Here is a 17,210-nt window from a genome sequence, read left to right on the forward strand (position 1 = left end):
ATTTGAGCCGTTATAAAAAAAACACCCTAGTGGTCAATTTGCTAATATTGTAGTTTTTAAAATAATTATTTTTAATTGTATTGTGAAAATAATCATTTATAAAGAAAATTAGTTAAATATTTGGTAAATTTTATTTTTAAAAGTTTTGTAAGTTCTAAAGACATCATTTGTCTTATTGTTAAACTATTATAATAATAAAAACAAATGAAATGGACAAAATATTGAATAAAATTTATTTATATATTTATATATATGTATGTATAATATTTTTATGGAATATATATAATAATTGATAATTGAAAAATATTTTTAATTTTATTATTTTTATTTTTATTTTGTTATCTTATTATAATTGGTAATAATAATAATCTCTTAAAATTTAATGATTTTATTTCTTAGTTTAATGATCTTAAAATTCAAAATAGTGCTTTTTAAAATATACTATAGGATGGAGAGACTTTATCTAAAGTGACTTAAAAAAAATTATCAAACACCAAAATTAATTTTTATCTTTTCAAAATAATTTTTGAGCTTCTCAAAAGCAATTCCAAACAAGCCTTAAAGAGGATGTGAAAAAGATTGATTCACAGATGGATAACAATAATAACAACAAAAACTATTTTACTTCTGCTATAAGAAGATTGAATGTTGGAGTTTTGGAGTAAAGATTGTTGAGATTCTTTTTTTTTTTTGGTATGGATATTCTTACTTAATTTTTTTTACTTAAATTTTTGAATGATTGATTTAAAAAATATATATTAATGAATGAATAACCATCAATAAAATATTATTTTGACTTTTAATATCTATTATTGGATTGCTTGAAATCAGTAGCTCAAGATTTATGTTAAATTTGAAGTTAAAATAGCCCCCACCTTCTTTTTTTAAAGGTTAATTTCTCTGAAAAGAATTTTATTTTAACGATTTCTTTATTCCCACCTTAAAAGAAATTGTCTATCAAAATAATTATAATTCTTGTAAAATATATGTATATATATCAGTAGTGGATATCTACAGTTGAAGAACCTCTACTACCGAACGAGCACTTAAAATCATAGTTAAATTGAAATAACAAATACTTGTGCAAATGTACTTGACTCCTACAACAACACATGAAGAAAAGTTTGATGAGAATTTGGTATCAGTCCAAACGTTAACTTTAAGGATCACAAATTAAATGCACCATACATGCAAAAGAGAAAAAAATTTAATTATGAGGAAAATGTGCAGTGTCTAAATGCATTAATTTAATTTATTCATATTCGTGTAACAAAGTCAACTCTTCATAATTCATACGTTACCTAACAAAGAGGTGGTTTTGGAATTTTGCCACCAAACAAAGCATATGTATATGTAAATTTCTCTTCTCCCTCATTTCAAAGGCAGACCCAAGACTCAGTCCAAAAGTGTCTGTGTCCTGTCTCTTTTTCATGTTAATGTAAGTTTCAAAGTCGTTTTCATTTCACAAGACATATCGTTCCCCTTACTCATTGTTTTGTCAACTTTTTTCTTTCATCTTGACGCTTGACATTTCAACAATTTTCTTTCTTTTCAAGTTTCTGCTGCCCTACAATTGCCGCTGCCTTGCATTCTTCTCAATTCGGTTTTATGTTTATAACTTTTGGTAATGTTAGTCTCTTGATGTGTATTTCTTTTGGTATGCTATTTATTTACTTTCATGACTCTTGGTATGTGATTTGATTATTTCATTTATGTACTGTTCTTATATGTTATGATCATCTGGGTATAGTTTTAAAACTGAAATATAATAGCTCTGATCTTTGTGTGACATTGAATTCTTTTTTTATTTTCTGCTTTACAAATAAATTTCACACACTGCGACACATCTTTGGTTTTATTGATACAGATTGTAGTTCATCTTCATCGAATGCTTTTCCCGGGTTAAAACAGATAGCACAGGGCAGCACATACCCCTGCATATTTTGAAGGTGGGATTTATTTTAAAATATTGTATTTGTTATATGATTTTAGTACCATACATTCGAATGACGCTTGCTTAAAGTTGTTCGCTAAGAAGTTGTATGAATAGAAAAACAAGATTGTGAATTGTGATCACATTGCGTCTGAGAAGCTTGCTTCTTCAAATTAAAAAGGCTATTTTGTAATGATTTGTTTTGCTTTCAGCTATGGATATTGTGAGTGCAAATCGAAAGAGAAATTTTGCTGGCAGGATTCTGGTGGCTTCTGTCCTCACAGCTGTTTTTATTTTCATGTTCAGTCTGTCCCCTGATTCTAACAGTACCAAAGCGGTATGTTTCTGATCTTAATAGAAGATAATTTGTGGAAGGTCAATTCTTATTTTAATGTGAATGCAATTGTACCTATGGGTCAAAGTTTGAGGATTTAGGCTTCTGTTTTTGTCCTCTAATGTAACATCTTCTTTCATTACATTTCCAGTTTCCCCGGCACGAACCAGGAGTGACTCATGTCTTAGTAACCGGAGGTGCTGGCTATATAGGCTCTCATGCTGCTCTTCGACTGCTGAAAGATTCATACCGCGTAACAATAGTGGTATCTGTCATTCCAGAAGAAACTTTTCATTGGAACCCAATTTCAGATAAGATACTGTATACAAGAACTTGTTAACTCTTGCTTGTTTTGACAGGACAACCTGTCACGAGGGAATATGGGTGCTGTTAAAGTTCTGCAAGAGCTATTCCCGCAGCCTGGGCAACTTCAGTTCATTTATGCTGATCTAGGCGATGCAAAAGCGGTACTAAATGACATATTATTGACATTAAGACATTTATGGGATAAGAGTCTCATTGAATTTGGCCTTAATCTTTTAATAGCATTAATATTTGACTTCTCTTCTTTCAGGTCAACAAAATCTTTGCGGAAAATGCATTTGATGCTGTTATGCATTTTGCAGCGGTTGCTTATGTTGGTGAAAGTACACTTGAACCTCTAAGGCATGATTTATTCATCTTTAAACTTTAGCTAAAATGGAAACAATAAGACTACTACATTATAGTATTACATCTAATAATCACCATTTCCTGCAGATACTATCACAACATTACATCAAACACCTTGGTAATTTTAGAAGCAATGGCAGCACATAAAGTGAAGACATTGATCTATTCGAGTACTTGTGCAACTTATGGAGAGCCTGATAAGATGCCGATCACAGAATCAACTCCTCAAGTGAGATTTCCTAAAGCAACTTTTATCAACTGCTAAAAAGAAATTAATATAGGAGTTATGAGAATGATTAGTGAATTTGTGTTTTGAACATTTATTTATATTAGTTTATCAATACAGAAACCGATTAATCCATATGGAAAAGCCAAGAAGATGTCAGAAGATATCATAATCGATTTCTCCAAAACCACCAATATGGCTGTCATGATCCTGCGGTAAGTGATGCTAGAACTTTTTCTTGGTTTTCTTTTTTCTTGTTCTTTTCATTATTCTTTCTACTGTTTTTTGGTTACTTTCAGATGAAGAAGTTTGTCATCTTTTGTTTGAAAAACCTCATGTAAACATTATCAAGCAATTTGTTAGCTAAATCTTATATCACGAGTCATAATGGAGGTTCTTTTTTTGTGCCAAGGGACTGACTTCCGTATTGCTGTAATTCAGATACTTTAATGTGATTGGCTCAGACCCGGAAGGAAGATTGGGGGAAGCTCCCCATCCAGAACTACGTGAGCATGGCCGGATATCTGGAGCGTGTTTCGATGCAGCGCGAGGGATTATTCCTGGACTTAAGGTCCCCCTTCTTTTTTATCTTTTTTCTGTTTCCTTTTTTTCCTCCAAACAGTAATAATTGCTTAGCTCATGTTCTTGCCTGGAAGATAATAAATGAAAACAGAAGAAATGAGATTGCTTAATTATGCAAAAATTTCAGATTAGAGGAACAGACTATAACACCGCTGATGGCACTTGTGTACGCGACTACATTGATGTCACAGACTTGGTTGATGCTCATGTGCTAGCTCTTGCCAATGCAAAACCTGGGAAAGTTGGCATCTACAATGTTGGCACTGGAAAAGGTTGTTAGCACTTATTTTTTTCTTAAACCCCGTAAACTTGGTTCCTTTTCTCTTAAACTCATAAACTTGTTTCTTAAATAAGCTTAAATTGCAGTATCCCATAATCTCAAATTCATGCTCTATCTGAACCTTGTTTGGTATGAACTGCAGGTAGATCAGTGAAGGAATTTGTGGAGGCCTGTAAGAAGGCAACAGGGGTGAACATAAAGGTTGAATATCTCAGCCGCCGGCCAGGGGATTATGCTGAGGTTTACAGTGATCCTTCAAAAATAAGGGATGAGCTTAATTGGACAGCAAGGTTTACATATCTCCAAGGGAGTTTACAAATTGCATGGAGATGGCAGAAGACGCACATCAATGGATATGGTTCTCATAACAATTAAATATACGTCTCTGCTCATTGCAGTAGCTCACCAAGTTTGAGCTTAAACAAGCTATTCTTTTAGTAGTTGGGGGGTTTGGGCTCAGAAAACAAAGGCATACATAAAATAAGCAGGTGATTTTCTCGACGAACTAAAAACTTTGTATTAGTAGAGGCTATAGTAGGGAAATGAAATAACAGTTGAAGATCATACACAATCTTTGTTTGGGATAAATACAGAAGCTCTTTTACTATCGAAGCACTTTCCATTTTACAACCTTACATAGTTTCAGAACGAAAAATGTTACAACCGACTATTGAGTCATTGGTCATCTGCTAAGGCAAGTAACAGAAGCCTTATGATACAGGTTGTCAAAATAGCGGCCTGAGTACCAGATAAATACATACTTAATCAAAGAAAATAGCTCAACCTATGATCACATGTTACTGCACTAAAAGATAAACACTAAAGAGTCAATGAATCGTGCATATATACAATTGTATAAGCTTGCAAACATTTGACTGACATAACCACAGCATGCAGGGCGCCAATAGTGAACAAATGATTAAAACATTATAGATGAGAAAGTGATTTCAGTCATAGATTGTCAAGAGCTAGATAATCACTGCTAGAGGTGTGTTTCTAATCTGGGCAGCTAAAGTCTTCAATGTATTGCAAATCTCTGCTGTTCTACACTGTTTTGGATCACCTGAAAGAAAAGTATGAATCTGGTTTTTAACCTCTATCCAGCTGCATCCAGGTTGTTTTTGTGCCCCACTACCTTCCATTGACACCCTCACTTTCTCCACCTCATCCCATCTGCCCGCCTCAGCATGCATGTTGGACAAGAGTGCATAACGGGAAGTTTTCTGAGGTTCAAGTTCTGAAAGTTTCTCAACGGCGATCCGACCAAGTTTTATATTTTGGTGCATCCGGCAAGCCCCTAGTAACGTACCCCATATACCTGCATTTGGCTTGATCTTCATTCCCTTAACCATTTCAAAGGCTTCATCCAACCTCCCGGCACGACTAAGCAAATCAATCATGCATGCATAGTGTTCCACCAGAGGTTCTATGGCGTATACTTCAGTCATGCATTCAAATAATTTTAAGCCCCAATCAACCAGGCCAACATGACTGCATGCAGAAAGAACCCCAATGAAGGTTACTGGATCAGGGGCCACCCCTTCCATCACCATCTCCTCAAATAGTTTGATTGCCTCTGTCGCATTCCCATTTATGGCATACCCAGCAATCAAAGAATTCCAAGAAATCACATCAACTGGATCTGCATCTTTGAATAAAAGTTCAGCATTTTGAATCCTTCCGCACTTAGCGTACATGGTGATCAAGGAATTGCCAACAAACAGATCATTCACATATCCACTCTTAATAGCCAGATGGTGAATCTGCCTCCCAAGTTGCAGAGCAGCAAGATGGGCACATGCACTTAGTGCGCATGCAAGAGTTGAGTGGTCAGCTTTCTTCCCTTCCTGCGTCATCAACACAAAAATCTTCAATGCATCCAAATGGAATTCATTTTGCAGAAAACTTGAAATAAGTGAATTCCAAGAAACTGTATTCCTCCTCTTCCCCATCTCTTCAAAGATCTTAACTGCATCATCCATTTGTCCGATTTGAGCATAACCAGCAATCATAGTGTTCCAAGTAACTATGTCTTTGTTGACCATTTGTCTAAATAGATTAATAGCCTCATCCATTCTTCCGCACTGAGCATACCCTTTAATCATGACGTTCCAACAAACAACATCATGGGTCCCAATCTTATCAAAAATTTGGTTAGCTTCATCCATTCTTTTATTTTGAACATATCCAGAAATCATAGCAGTTTGGGCAGCAATGTTCTTGTAAGGCATCTGATCAAGAAGTCTCCTTGCTTCATCAAGCTTAGCAATAAGAACATAACCATCAATCATTGTAGTCCAAGACACAGGATTCCTCTCTGGCATTTCTATAAATAGCCTAGCAGCCTCCTCAATTTGTCCTCTTTGAACATAAGCCGCAATCATTGCATTCCAAGCAACCACATTTCTAATTGGCATCTGGTCGAATAGTCTCCTAGCCTCAAGCATCCTACCGTTTCGTGCATACCCACTTAACATTGTAACCCAAGAAACAACATTCTGTTCCGGAATCTTTTGAAAGAACTTCCAAGCAGAATCCAAATCATCTAATTCAACATACCCATCCAACATTAAGTTCCATGAAACCACATCACGTTCTTCCATCGCCTCAAAAAATTTCAAAGCTAAATGCATTTCACCATTCTTAGTATACCCGGAGAGCATTGAATTCCACGACACAATATTCTTAGACGGCATTGCATCAAGCAACTTCTTCGCCTCATTATAATTCCCTATCTTCGCATAACCTGCAACCATCGCATTCCAACATGCAGTATCTTCTTTATTTGGAAGCAAATCAAATAGTTCCCTCGCCTTTTCAAGCTCGCCTTTACGTGTATAACAAGTAATCATCAAAGCCCATGAAAAGAGATCTGGTCTGAACATTTTATCAAATAGTTCACGGGCTTCTTTGACTTTATCATTATGCAAGTACCCAGCTATCATCGAGTTCCAAGAAACCAAGTTTCGTTGAGGCATTTGCTCAAAAAGTTTGCGTGCATCGTTAACTCTACCATTCTTAGCATAAGCAGAGATCATGGAATTATATGTTACTGTGTTCTTTTGAGACATTTGTGAGAACATCTTGATGGCTTCTTCAACCCGACCCGACTTCCCCAATTGGGTAATTTTTTTATTTTGGTTGAAGACATAACTGCCCTTGTTTCCAATTGATTTCAGACTTGCCTTCATGGCTTACAATAACTGTATAAACAGAACATGCGAACAATGTTCTGTACAATTCACATTGAGCTACAACCATAACAGTTAGTATTTCTATCAAGCACTTTATGCGTCACTTCTGAATAAATATAACATTCGGTCTATTATTTATCACTTTCGAATAAATATGGACGCATCCAAAAATTTATCTAAGATTAAATGACAAATTTTAAATTTATCGTGAAATTTTTTTATCTCAAATTAATGAATTATTTTTATCTTATTAATAGTAAATGAGGCTCTAAAAGAAAATTGAAGATTTTCTATGGGTAGACTAAAGTTTCCCATGACATCTTTAAGATATAAAATATAAGCGGTTATAATTATGTTAGAGCAGATTTATGGTAGAATATGAATCTTAATCACACGTAAAGTGATAAATAGTAAAAATTTTCATTATAATTTTAATCGTGTAGTTATGAATAAGTGATTTATCTTAGAGCAACTCCAACATAATCAAATCCAAACCCAATATAAGCAATAGTTACCTCGCGGGGTTATTTGAGTCCCTCTGACAAGAGTTTGAAGCTCATATGTAAATTCTCTTCGCTTAACAAATATCTTTGTAAGATACAATAATAATTTTTAAGCTCGCCCCTTAAGAAAATAACGAATTTAAATTTTCAGGGCAATATTTTTTGGCTTTGATTCTTTGGCACTCCTTATATTTTTGTCGCACCAGATAAAAGTCTGAAAAATTAAGATGTATTGTTCATGAGAAAAGAGAAATTTTACAGAAAAAAGGATACCCAATCCGTCGAATTATCAGACTTTCCATATAGCACAAAGAAAATTAATAAAAAGAAAAACTACCATTTCTAAATTATGATGATACATGGTCTCACAAAATATGATAATCCCGATCAGATGATACTCGGGACTTCTAGATGATCAAAACTTCTGCGGGGCCAATAAGTGCCCCTTAATTAAATGGTAATCGTAATTTTAGAAGTCCAATGCCTAAAACGTTTCTTCGAACTACTCTCGACTATAGGCATTTCTGCCAGCCCAGATAATTAAATCTCCAAAGCAAAAAAACTGCAGCCTTTGTAAATTCGGCTCATTTCCGTATTCTTCAGTTTTTATCTTTGCTAGAATGCATTGTGCATTTCTACCGGCCTACTTGCATTTTTGAACTATAAAGGAGGATAATCAGTGGTGAATCCAAGCACAATGTATCGATTTGATCATAACTCATCGTGGACCTCAGGCTGTGGGTCAATCTTCTCCTTTGCTAAGCCATCAGATTCAGATGCTGGCTTGTCGTTTTCTGCATTATTTTTCTCAGATGTTGTGCTGGAGTCCTTTGTAACTGAGCCATCTGATTCATATGCTGGCTTGTCGTTTTCTGTGTTATTTTTCTCACAAGTTGTGCTGGAGTCCATTGCATCCTCTGCACTGCTCTCTGTTTCATTCTTTTTGGGCTTCCTCTCAGGTTTAGGCTTTGGCTTGGGAATTCTATTAATACTGTTAATCTGGGAAAAAAAGAGAGGGGAGGGAAAGAAAAAAAAAAAAAAAAGCTTATTACGACGTACATGACATGTAACCCACATTCAGTAGTTGATCAAGAAAGAGCTTTTCAATAATACCTTGTCTTGCAGTTTCAATATTTTCTCATATACTTCTTCAGAGGTGAACGCTGGTTTGCTGAACCCAGAAGTCCTGAAATATTGTCCCAAAAAGAATTAAAAAAATAAAAGAAACACAACACAAGTATATAATGAATATTGTCATAGGATTAGAAAGCACCTTTTTCATCTTTGATCCTATTATTTTTCTATTTGAGTTGATAGAAACCCCAATTTCCTTAACAGCGTGTACAAATTTTTGGAAAGAAACATCCTATTTGATCTCCAAGAAATATTCCAGAATTTTTTCTTTAGTTTTAAGATATAAAAAATTCAATATTCTTCAGAACAGAAGAGTAGGACTTGTGCCTATACCATGTGTTTAGCGAAGTTCCTATCTAACTACATATTTAAACACATAAATATATCCTCAGGGATAAACATGCATGCATCCAACACCAAATATATACGTATTAGAAAGAAGAAAACCGTATTAGGAAAGATGACTGACTAAGCTACACTAATGCTGGAAAAAGAGAATTCCAAGTTTAGTAATAAATGAAGGCAAAACTTCCACAACTCACTTCTTTTGAACATTCTCCTTCTCATCCAACCAACTCTTGAACGTTTCAGAATCTTTCAAAACCTGGAAAACAAAGCATGTAAATTTCATGATAAATATGCAATACAAAAGGAGCTGAGTCAGATTAAATAAGAAAAAGGACCTCATCGGTTCGATCTTTAGGAAGCCAAGGCTTGTTCGTCTCCCAATCATTAACAATCTGCAACACTCATGAATGAAAAGTTAGTACACCAACACATCTTATGCTAAAGCGAACAAAAACCGAGACAACTACATTACAATAGAAACTTTAAAGCTCTTCAAGGTTTTGGCTTATTGAAGCCTTTTAATAAAAACTGTTTACACATAGAACCAACTTATATGCAGCCCAATAGAACCATGTGCAGACATAAAGCAAAATATACGCAACCAAAAGCGACCACATCCCTGAGCATTACTAAAATAGTAATAGTTAACGAAACATTTATAGCGATCAAAATTTAAATTTTAAGGCAACCAAATATTTCCTTAATTTTGATAAGTAAAAATCCCCAAAATTTCTTAGGGTAACCATAGAAATTTATCCCAGGCCACACACAACAATTTTTGGGGAACATGATGCGCAAAGGCCTTTGCGAGCATTAAAAAAGGTATATGGTTCTAGCCAAGCAGGAAGAACTTTTGCCCATTAAGCTTGGTATAGTTAAATCATATGAAGTACCTGTTGGAGTTGACCGAGATATTTTTGAGCATGTTCAACAGATGCCGGCCTTGCAGTAAGCTCTTTAAATCTACACCAAAAAATTTATCAGTTTGTTATTTTCTTAACTAACCATAGTATCTTTTGAAAATTTAACAGGCTCAAAAATGAATTATACTTCATCAAAAATCAGCAAATTATTAGCCTCAAATACAACTGAAAGTGGGACATACCGGAAAAATACTGGGTCACCTATAGCTTTTAATACATCTAGGCGTTCCTGAAACTCCTTAGCAGTAGCATCTTCACCATCAGTGTACAGCCATTCCTGGGCCTGAATCAACAAATGATGTGCATATCACAAACAAACTTAAATGAAGCTAAAAGACAGGTTTTTAAGTTCTTAAATAGCATAGAAAAGAAGCTAACCTCATCAAGCTTTTCGACAAACGATTGGCGCTCTTCACTGGTAGAAACTTTTTCATAATCCTCAGAAGTTTCAAACTGGTATCATAGACAAATTCCATAGACAAGATAATTAAAATGAAAAAAAGAAAAAGAAAAAGGAAGGCAAGGGCCAAAAACTTTTTCAATGTTTGAACCATTTCACGCATATATTTCAGATGGATCTTGATACTGAATATAAAACCGGAAAAAAAAAATGACACCTTCACTGGAAGCTGAAGAGAAAAGACCAGTAACAAACAAGACCAGCATTCTATAGTAGAATTACTCAGCACAGAATTCAAACCTTCTCTTTAGTAGCATATATGTACCCTTCCAGATTGTTTTTCAGTTCTGCAGTCCTCCTTCGGTCTGCGTCCTTCTTGTCCAATTCTTCTAATTTAGCTTCAGCATCAACCAGGGCTTCTTTTGAAAGGGACGCACCAGGTCCCACAGTCTTCTCAACTATCTATCACCAATCAATAATCGGATAACCATTAGACATGAATGGTATACAAGGTTAAGCAGGCGATGCCATTTGAAGTGTAAAGTAAGAGAAAATTTAAATTAGCCAGCTAGTTTGCACCTTCAGTGGTACCCGGAATGTCCGTTTTTTCAGCCTTTTCTCTGTAAGAAGTTCAGTTTTACTTGGTTCTTCAGCACTAGAATTAGATGCACTCAGTTCTTCAGCAGTAGAGTTGGATGCACTGCTAGTCCCACTCTCAGACTGCAAGTTTTCATTGGCTTCTACAGTCATGTTTTGAGCAGCAGTTTCAGCTGATATGTTGGGGGAAGAAGAAGCTACATTCTCCACAGTCAAATTCTTTTTAGGAACCTCCACCCATTCTGTTATTTCAATAACAGCATCTGCTCGATCCAAAGAAAGAACTCCACTCCTACTGAGAGAGAAATGCAGATTTGCCTTGATGGGGGATGACAAGTTTCGTGATGAATACCTAAATAGTAAAAGAAACAGATAAAAAATCTGCAGTGAACTTTAAGTGAATATTTATTATTGATAAAAGGAAAATTGACACCATTATAGATAACCAAAAGAATGCGAGGAAAAGGGGAAAAAAACAAGGATTCTACACAGAATTGAGGAAATTGATATCCTTACTTTTCACTAGCTTCTGCCAGGCCGGATACTGCATACTTAGCAAACACTGGGGAGGTAGCACCAGGGGGTAAAAGATCTTCACTTTCATATGCAAGCGAAACCTCAAAATCCTTTGCATGAATAATGGATCTGAACATCTGTCAAATAATCAAATACAAAAAAAAAAAAAAAAAAAAATTATTAGAACTAATTAAGTGTTCAAATTATTTTCCCAACTTCAACACCACTAACAGCATGGTACCATATGTCGCATTGGTTACCTTACTGGGGAGTTTTTTCATCCTTGGAGCAAGTAACTGCCTTGTAGATTCATCTTTCTGAAGTTCAGGTCCATCTAGTTCAACCACAAAACCATAAGAGGAGCCATCAACCATTCCTAATTTACGATTCAATTTGATTCCATCACTTAAATTTGCTGCAAGCAGTGATGCACCAAGAACTATAGCTTCATCCGCATCAAGATGCCTATCTAGCTCTGTCCTTCCAAGATATTCCTGGAGCTTAGCCTGTCAAAAGGAACAAGAGCTCAGATTTAAGAAATTAGCAACCTAACATTATTTTCCAGTGTCATATAATTCATACCAAATATTCAGAAATTGCAATAAAAAATGAGCTCAAACATATTACAAGATAACATTGCAAAGATTGCTTAACCATGCAGTTATCAAACATATTATAACTAATGATGAAAAATGAAAAATTACAGATGGTATCAAATGAGATTGTCATTGTGCTGAATATTCAAAATAAAAGGTCTTTTGAGAACAACAATCTTTGTGTATAAAGAGTAACAAAACAAAACTATTAACACTAAATTACATCATCGCAGAGCAAATATATGAAGTTATATCTTATTCGAGGCTAAGTGATTAAATATTAAGACTAAAACAAGTAAACATATATTATATTCTTCTCTTGAATCGAGCTGAAGTCTTCTATCATTGAATTGGACATAATATGTTACAGGCCTCATGATATTCGCACTTCAATAATTTAATACTCGGGTTAACTGTCAAAACAAAGAGAATAGTGCAAACCTGCAACTTTGGCACTCTAGTGCCTCCTCCAATTAACTCCACTGCATATATCTCGTCCATTTTCAACCCCGAATAGTTAAGTACCTCTCTCAAAGGTACAAGAGATCTTTCCCACAGATCTTCGCAGAGCTCTTCGAACTTTTGGCGGGTAATGCTGCTCCTGAAAGATAAAACAAACCCCATACATGTATGTAAGTGTATTTGAGTGTATTATCTGCATGCAGCACAGCAAATTTTGCACCAAAATCCATAAATAACATTTATATCTACCAGCAGCATGAACCAAAAGAAAACGAAAAACAAGCCAATATAGTTTGATTAGTACATTTATATATACATATACATATAATAGTTTACCAAATGAAAATCCCGCTAGTAAATTTGAAGAAAGAAAAAATGGAAAAAGGAATCTCATGTAAGAATTGGAATCCAAAATGAAAGGCTCAGTCGGTCAGGGGTCATTCTATTGACTGTACTGTTTGACAGAAGGTGTCTTGGTCATTCTATTGACCCTATTGTTCGACAGAAGGTGTTTTATAGCACTATATCAAAGAACAAAGCACTTGTAAGAGAAGATGCATCCCTCACATGACAAACTATTTTTGTCATGTTCTACCGTTCCTCACCCATTGAAAGAACACATAAATTTTGATAATAAACTTGAAACGTACAGCAAAGTGTAAAACTATGCTTGAATTCCACCTACCTGAAGTCTATATCAACATAGAGGGATTCAACTGATATTGGTGCCATTGTGTTCGCACTAAGAATTTCTTTTGTACGTTTAACCTGCTTCTTCAGTTTAGCCATGGCCTTGGGAGACTTCCTCACATCAACCCCATTACCAACTTGTTTATTGAACTCATCAGCAAAGTATTCCACCAATCGTAATTCCATGTTCTGACCGCCAAGTTCTGCATCCCATCTAACATCCTTAACCTGCAAAATTGTCAAATATCAACTAGCATTAAGAACTAATTAGATATGCAGGAACATAACAAGTGGCACAGAAATATTGTATATAGAGCACCGATGGAGTGGGAAAAAGATAATGCTATGGGAATAATGAGCAGTCAAACTCATTTTCACATAATACCATGTACAATGAAGGTTGACAGAGAAATAAAAACAGCAACATGTATGATAAAGCCAAAACAATACCAAGAGTATATGCACACCTATATCACAAAACAATTTATATCAAGTGTAGAAAACGAATAAGGTAACTAAAACGGAACATTTTACATTCATTTCAAGGAAGCTACACAAAACAAGCAGGGAAATTCGAAAGCAAAGTCTATAAATTGAATATCTTAGAAATGATATCCTTTTACTGGTAATAAATCCAAGGACTAGTAACTAAGTCATTTACCCATAAGAAGAATGCATTTCAAAGCTACCATCACAGTCATAACTCTTAGTGATTCTGTGAAATATTAAGCTAATGGTTCATTATTCCAACATGTCATTGGGAGCAAACCAAAATTATCCAATGGACCTTCCCCATCGAACAAATCAAATCCTGAACTGAATCAAGCTTCATCCGCAGCAGAAACATTAAAAATAGCATTATTACTCAAAATTAACACATCAGCATAAATAACTTCATAAATTATGGAATTTAAACAACTCACCTGAAACTGATTCACAGACACAGTCTTGCCATACACCTTAGCATTATAAGCAGAGAAATAAACAAGTGCGGCATAAGTAGTAGTTGCACCCATATCATAAAACACAACATGCCTAGACTCATTCGAAAAATCTTTATCAATCCCATACTGCAAAGCAGCGCCAGAATGCTCATTAACTAACGAAAGCACATTCATCCCGGCCAATTCCGCCGCCTGCATTAATCCCTTCCTCTCGGCCTGCCCAAAATAAGGTGGCACACTAATAACAAAATCCTTCACGGCCAGTTTAGCATGAGTGTCCACCAAATTCACCGCATAACTCAACACCATGGCTAGCAGCTCCTCAACAGAGAAATTATTATTCTCGTCAATCTTAAAACTCACGGCACCTCTAGAATCTTCGACAACGTTAAAAGGCAGGTATAGCGAGTCAATCAAATGCTTGACTTGCTTGAACGGTTTGCCAATCATGTCACGGAGCTGAGAATAGACTCGGTGAGGATACCGAGCAATGATTCCGGAAGCTTCTTCGCCTAAAAGACGAGTGCTTTCGTGGAATGCGACTAAAGCTGGTGATTTACGCTTCGACATCTCGTTGATCGCTATTGAAATCGGACTTTGACCTGGCTTTAGGTTTACGACTGCTACTTTTAGCCATTCTGAGCCTAGATCTACGCTCGAAACCGCTGATTGCGAATGACTTACGAGCAATGAAGCAACTGATAAGAATGTAAGTAATTTCAATAGCATTCTCTTCATTTCTGCAAATCACGTAATCAAACAAAGACTATTACTAACAAATTTAAATTGATTTGTTTTGCTTTTACTAGCTCAAATTTTTCTCGAGAAACAACAGACAATGATTTGATGAAGGAAAATGTAAGAGATTATGGAAATATAAAGTAAACGAAAAAGAAAGAGAAAGGGTACCAGTTGTTAGTAAATCGCATTCTCTGGAAGGGGAGTGAATTTAATTTCTTTTTTTTTTTTTTTTTGATTTTCTGAATTTTGCTGTTTGGTTGACAAGAAACGTGAGGGAAAATTGAACTTGGTATGGGAGTTTTTAATGGTGATTCGGTCAGGAACGTGAGTGAGGGTTTAACGTGGAAAAAAAATGAGAGATGATGACGAATGATATTGTGCCATATGGCAAATGGTACACGTGGTGAGATCTGAGTTGCCTTGTTGTGTTGTGCTAACGATTATCATAGATCCTGGTGGAAAGTTCAAGTCAAATCCACTTTGATTTAGTTGTAATTTTTTATGAACTAAGAGAAAAATATTTCCCAAAAAAAAAAAAAAGCAGAGAAAATTTATAAATATTTTGAAAAAGTTGTATAAAATGTTTTTTTCCCCTAATTTTCTAATTTGTTTTTTTGGTCGTAACACGTCACCCGCGATGGAATCGGTTCGGGTATTAAACTATTGACATTCTCTTCTCTTGTGAAAACTTTATATAATGCAAGTGTTTTTTTTTCTTTTTTTGATGAGTATATAATACAAGTGTTTGATTCCAACAAAAATAAGTTATTAAAGTAAAAATCCCAGCCCATAAAATTAAATAGAAACTCAACACAAAAAATATGAGACTAAAAGTACGACTGGGCAAAAAAATTGTATTCTAGAAAAAATCAAACCGAATCGTTCCGTTCAGACCGATTTTAATTTTAAAAAATAACCGAAATATATGATTTGTAAAAAAAAATTGAAATACAAGCTCGATTTTCGGTTCACTCAATTGAACTAAAAAACCGGATTATTTTTGAGATTTTATTTAAATCGATACGCGTTAAATTTTAATTGGTTGCGTAAGATAACCAAAATAAGCATGCACGCACACAATTACGGATATATATATGTGTGTGTGTGTTTGTGTGTGTGTGTTACAATTTCTGCACCCAAAACAAACCCTAAGGGCTAAAATCAAAATCGAAATCAAATCACCCACCTAAGAACAGCTTGTGCTCACCATGCAACACCTTCTTCCACCGTGCAACAACCCTTAAGTTGTAATTGTTGTTATTTTTATTTGTCTTTACAACATTATATTTATGTAGATGGAGTATTGGAGTTTGGTTATGTATTTTGAAATCTTAATATTTCATATTTTGTAAGTACCTTATTAGTAGTTAGTAAGATATTAGTGATAAAATGTATTTTGAATACTTTGTATTTATTGTTAATATTTGAAATGAAATTACAATAAACTAATTGTTGAAAAAAAATATTACATTCATGAGGCCTAATGGGCTAAAAATTTAGAAATTTAAAATGGGCTCAATAGAACCAAAACAAAAAAAAAATCGAACCGATATGAAAAGATCCGTTTATGTTCGGTTTTTATTGAGTTCAATTATTATTCAGTTCTTTTTATAAAATAACTAATTTAAATCGATTCTGGTTAATTTCGATCCGAACCGAACAGTGCCCACCCCTAAACTAAAAGGGAGGCGTTCGATCAATCCATCTACAGCATTGTTAAAATTATTATTTCTAAAAAATTCAACAAAAATATATCATTAGCTAACTAATAAATTGTTAGGTGAGGCTTATTCATAAAAATTTTAATACACATATTTTTAGTACCCAAATAGAAGAAATTAATAAGAAAACCCACAACAGAGATAATGCATTGGTTGGTCGATAAAAACCTAAATTTGGTACCCAAAAAAGGGACCAAATACTAGATTAATTTTATTATGTTGAACAAATCCGAGATGAGCAGAAAGCAAGTCATCCTAATATTAGTACATTGCAGCAACAATTGTCCATGTCGATGCATGCACCGTTTATACTTTCATTATATTTTTGAACACAGCTCTGAACACAGGCCAGCTTTGAGCAATTAATGATGTGGATCAAAGGCTTCCCACAAGGATGATCGTTTCCCAGCACCG

The 17,210-nt window shown here is 34.8% G+C and overlaps 3 protein-coding genes across 8 annotated transcripts; 1 reads left to right on the forward strand and 2 right to left on the reverse strand.

Annotated features, from left to right (window-relative positions):
- The first annotated feature begins 1,338 nt into the window (after positions 1–1,338).
- LOC18039586 (UDP-arabinose 4-epimerase 1) lies at positions 1,339–4,639 on the forward strand. 6 transcript variants are annotated; one of them, XM_024182234.1, is made up of 12 exons: positions 1,339–1,438; positions 1,557–1,624; positions 1,868–1,949; positions 2,146–2,270; positions 2,419–2,532; positions 2,627–2,734; positions 2,842–2,933; positions 3,027–3,168; positions 3,286–3,380; positions 3,607–3,736; positions 3,875–4,019; positions 4,170–4,639. In XM_024182234.1, exons 4-12 carry the CDS (start codon positions 2,148–2,150, stop codon positions 4,400–4,402), a joined length of 1,182 nt encoding a protein of 393 aa, XP_024038002.1. In that variant the 5' UTR covers positions 1,339–1,438; positions 1,557–1,624; positions 1,868–1,949; positions 2,146–2,147; the 3' UTR covers positions 4,403–4,639. The 6 variants fall into 6 exon arrangements, with proteins under 6 accessions (XP_024038002.1, XP_024038005.1, XP_006429753.1 ...); XM_024182237.1 differs by lacking the exon at positions 1,557–1,624; XM_006429690.2 differs by lacking the exon at positions 1,339–1,438 and having other exon boundaries at positions 1,457–1,624.
- A 28-nt stretch (positions 4,640–4,667) lies between these two features.
- LOC18037931 (pentatricopeptide repeat-containing protein At4g02750) lies at positions 4,668–7,312 on the reverse strand. The gene has a single exon (XM_006429691.2). The coding sequence runs from the start codon at positions 7,216–7,218 to the stop codon at positions 4,996–4,998; it is 2,223 nt and encodes a 740-aa protein (XP_006429754.1). The 5' UTR covers positions 7,219–7,312; the 3' UTR covers positions 4,668–4,995.
- A 729-nt stretch (positions 7,313–8,041) lies between these two features.
- LOC18037932 (heat shock 70 kDa protein 17) lies at positions 8,042–15,407 on the reverse strand. The gene is made up of 15 exons (XM_006429692.2): positions 15,244–15,407; positions 14,314–15,074; positions 13,386–13,618; positions 12,680–12,839; positions 11,903–12,148; positions 11,643–11,779; positions 11,109–11,478; positions 10,830–10,991; positions 10,508–10,582; positions 10,312–10,412; positions 10,100–10,169; positions 9,542–9,598; positions 9,401–9,462; positions 8,838–8,910; positions 8,042–8,723 (listed from the first exon to the last, which is right to left on the reverse strand). The coding sequence occupies exons 2-15, from the start codon at positions 15,070–15,072 to the stop codon at positions 8,436–8,438; spliced, it is 2,793 nt and encodes a 930-aa protein (XP_006429755.1). The 5' UTR covers positions 15,073–15,074; positions 15,244–15,407; the 3' UTR covers positions 8,042–8,435.
- Positions 15,408–17,210: the final 1,803 nt, after the last annotated feature.

This window comes from Citrus clementina, unplaced genomic scaffold (assembly GCF_000493195.1).
Source record: "Citrus clementina cultivar Clemenules unplaced genomic scaffold, Citrus_clementina_v1.0 scaffold_6, whole genome shotgun sequence".
In the NCBI taxonomy this organism is placed as follows: domain Eukaryota; kingdom Viridiplantae; phylum Streptophyta; class Magnoliopsida; order Sapindales; family Rutaceae; genus Citrus; species Citrus x clementina.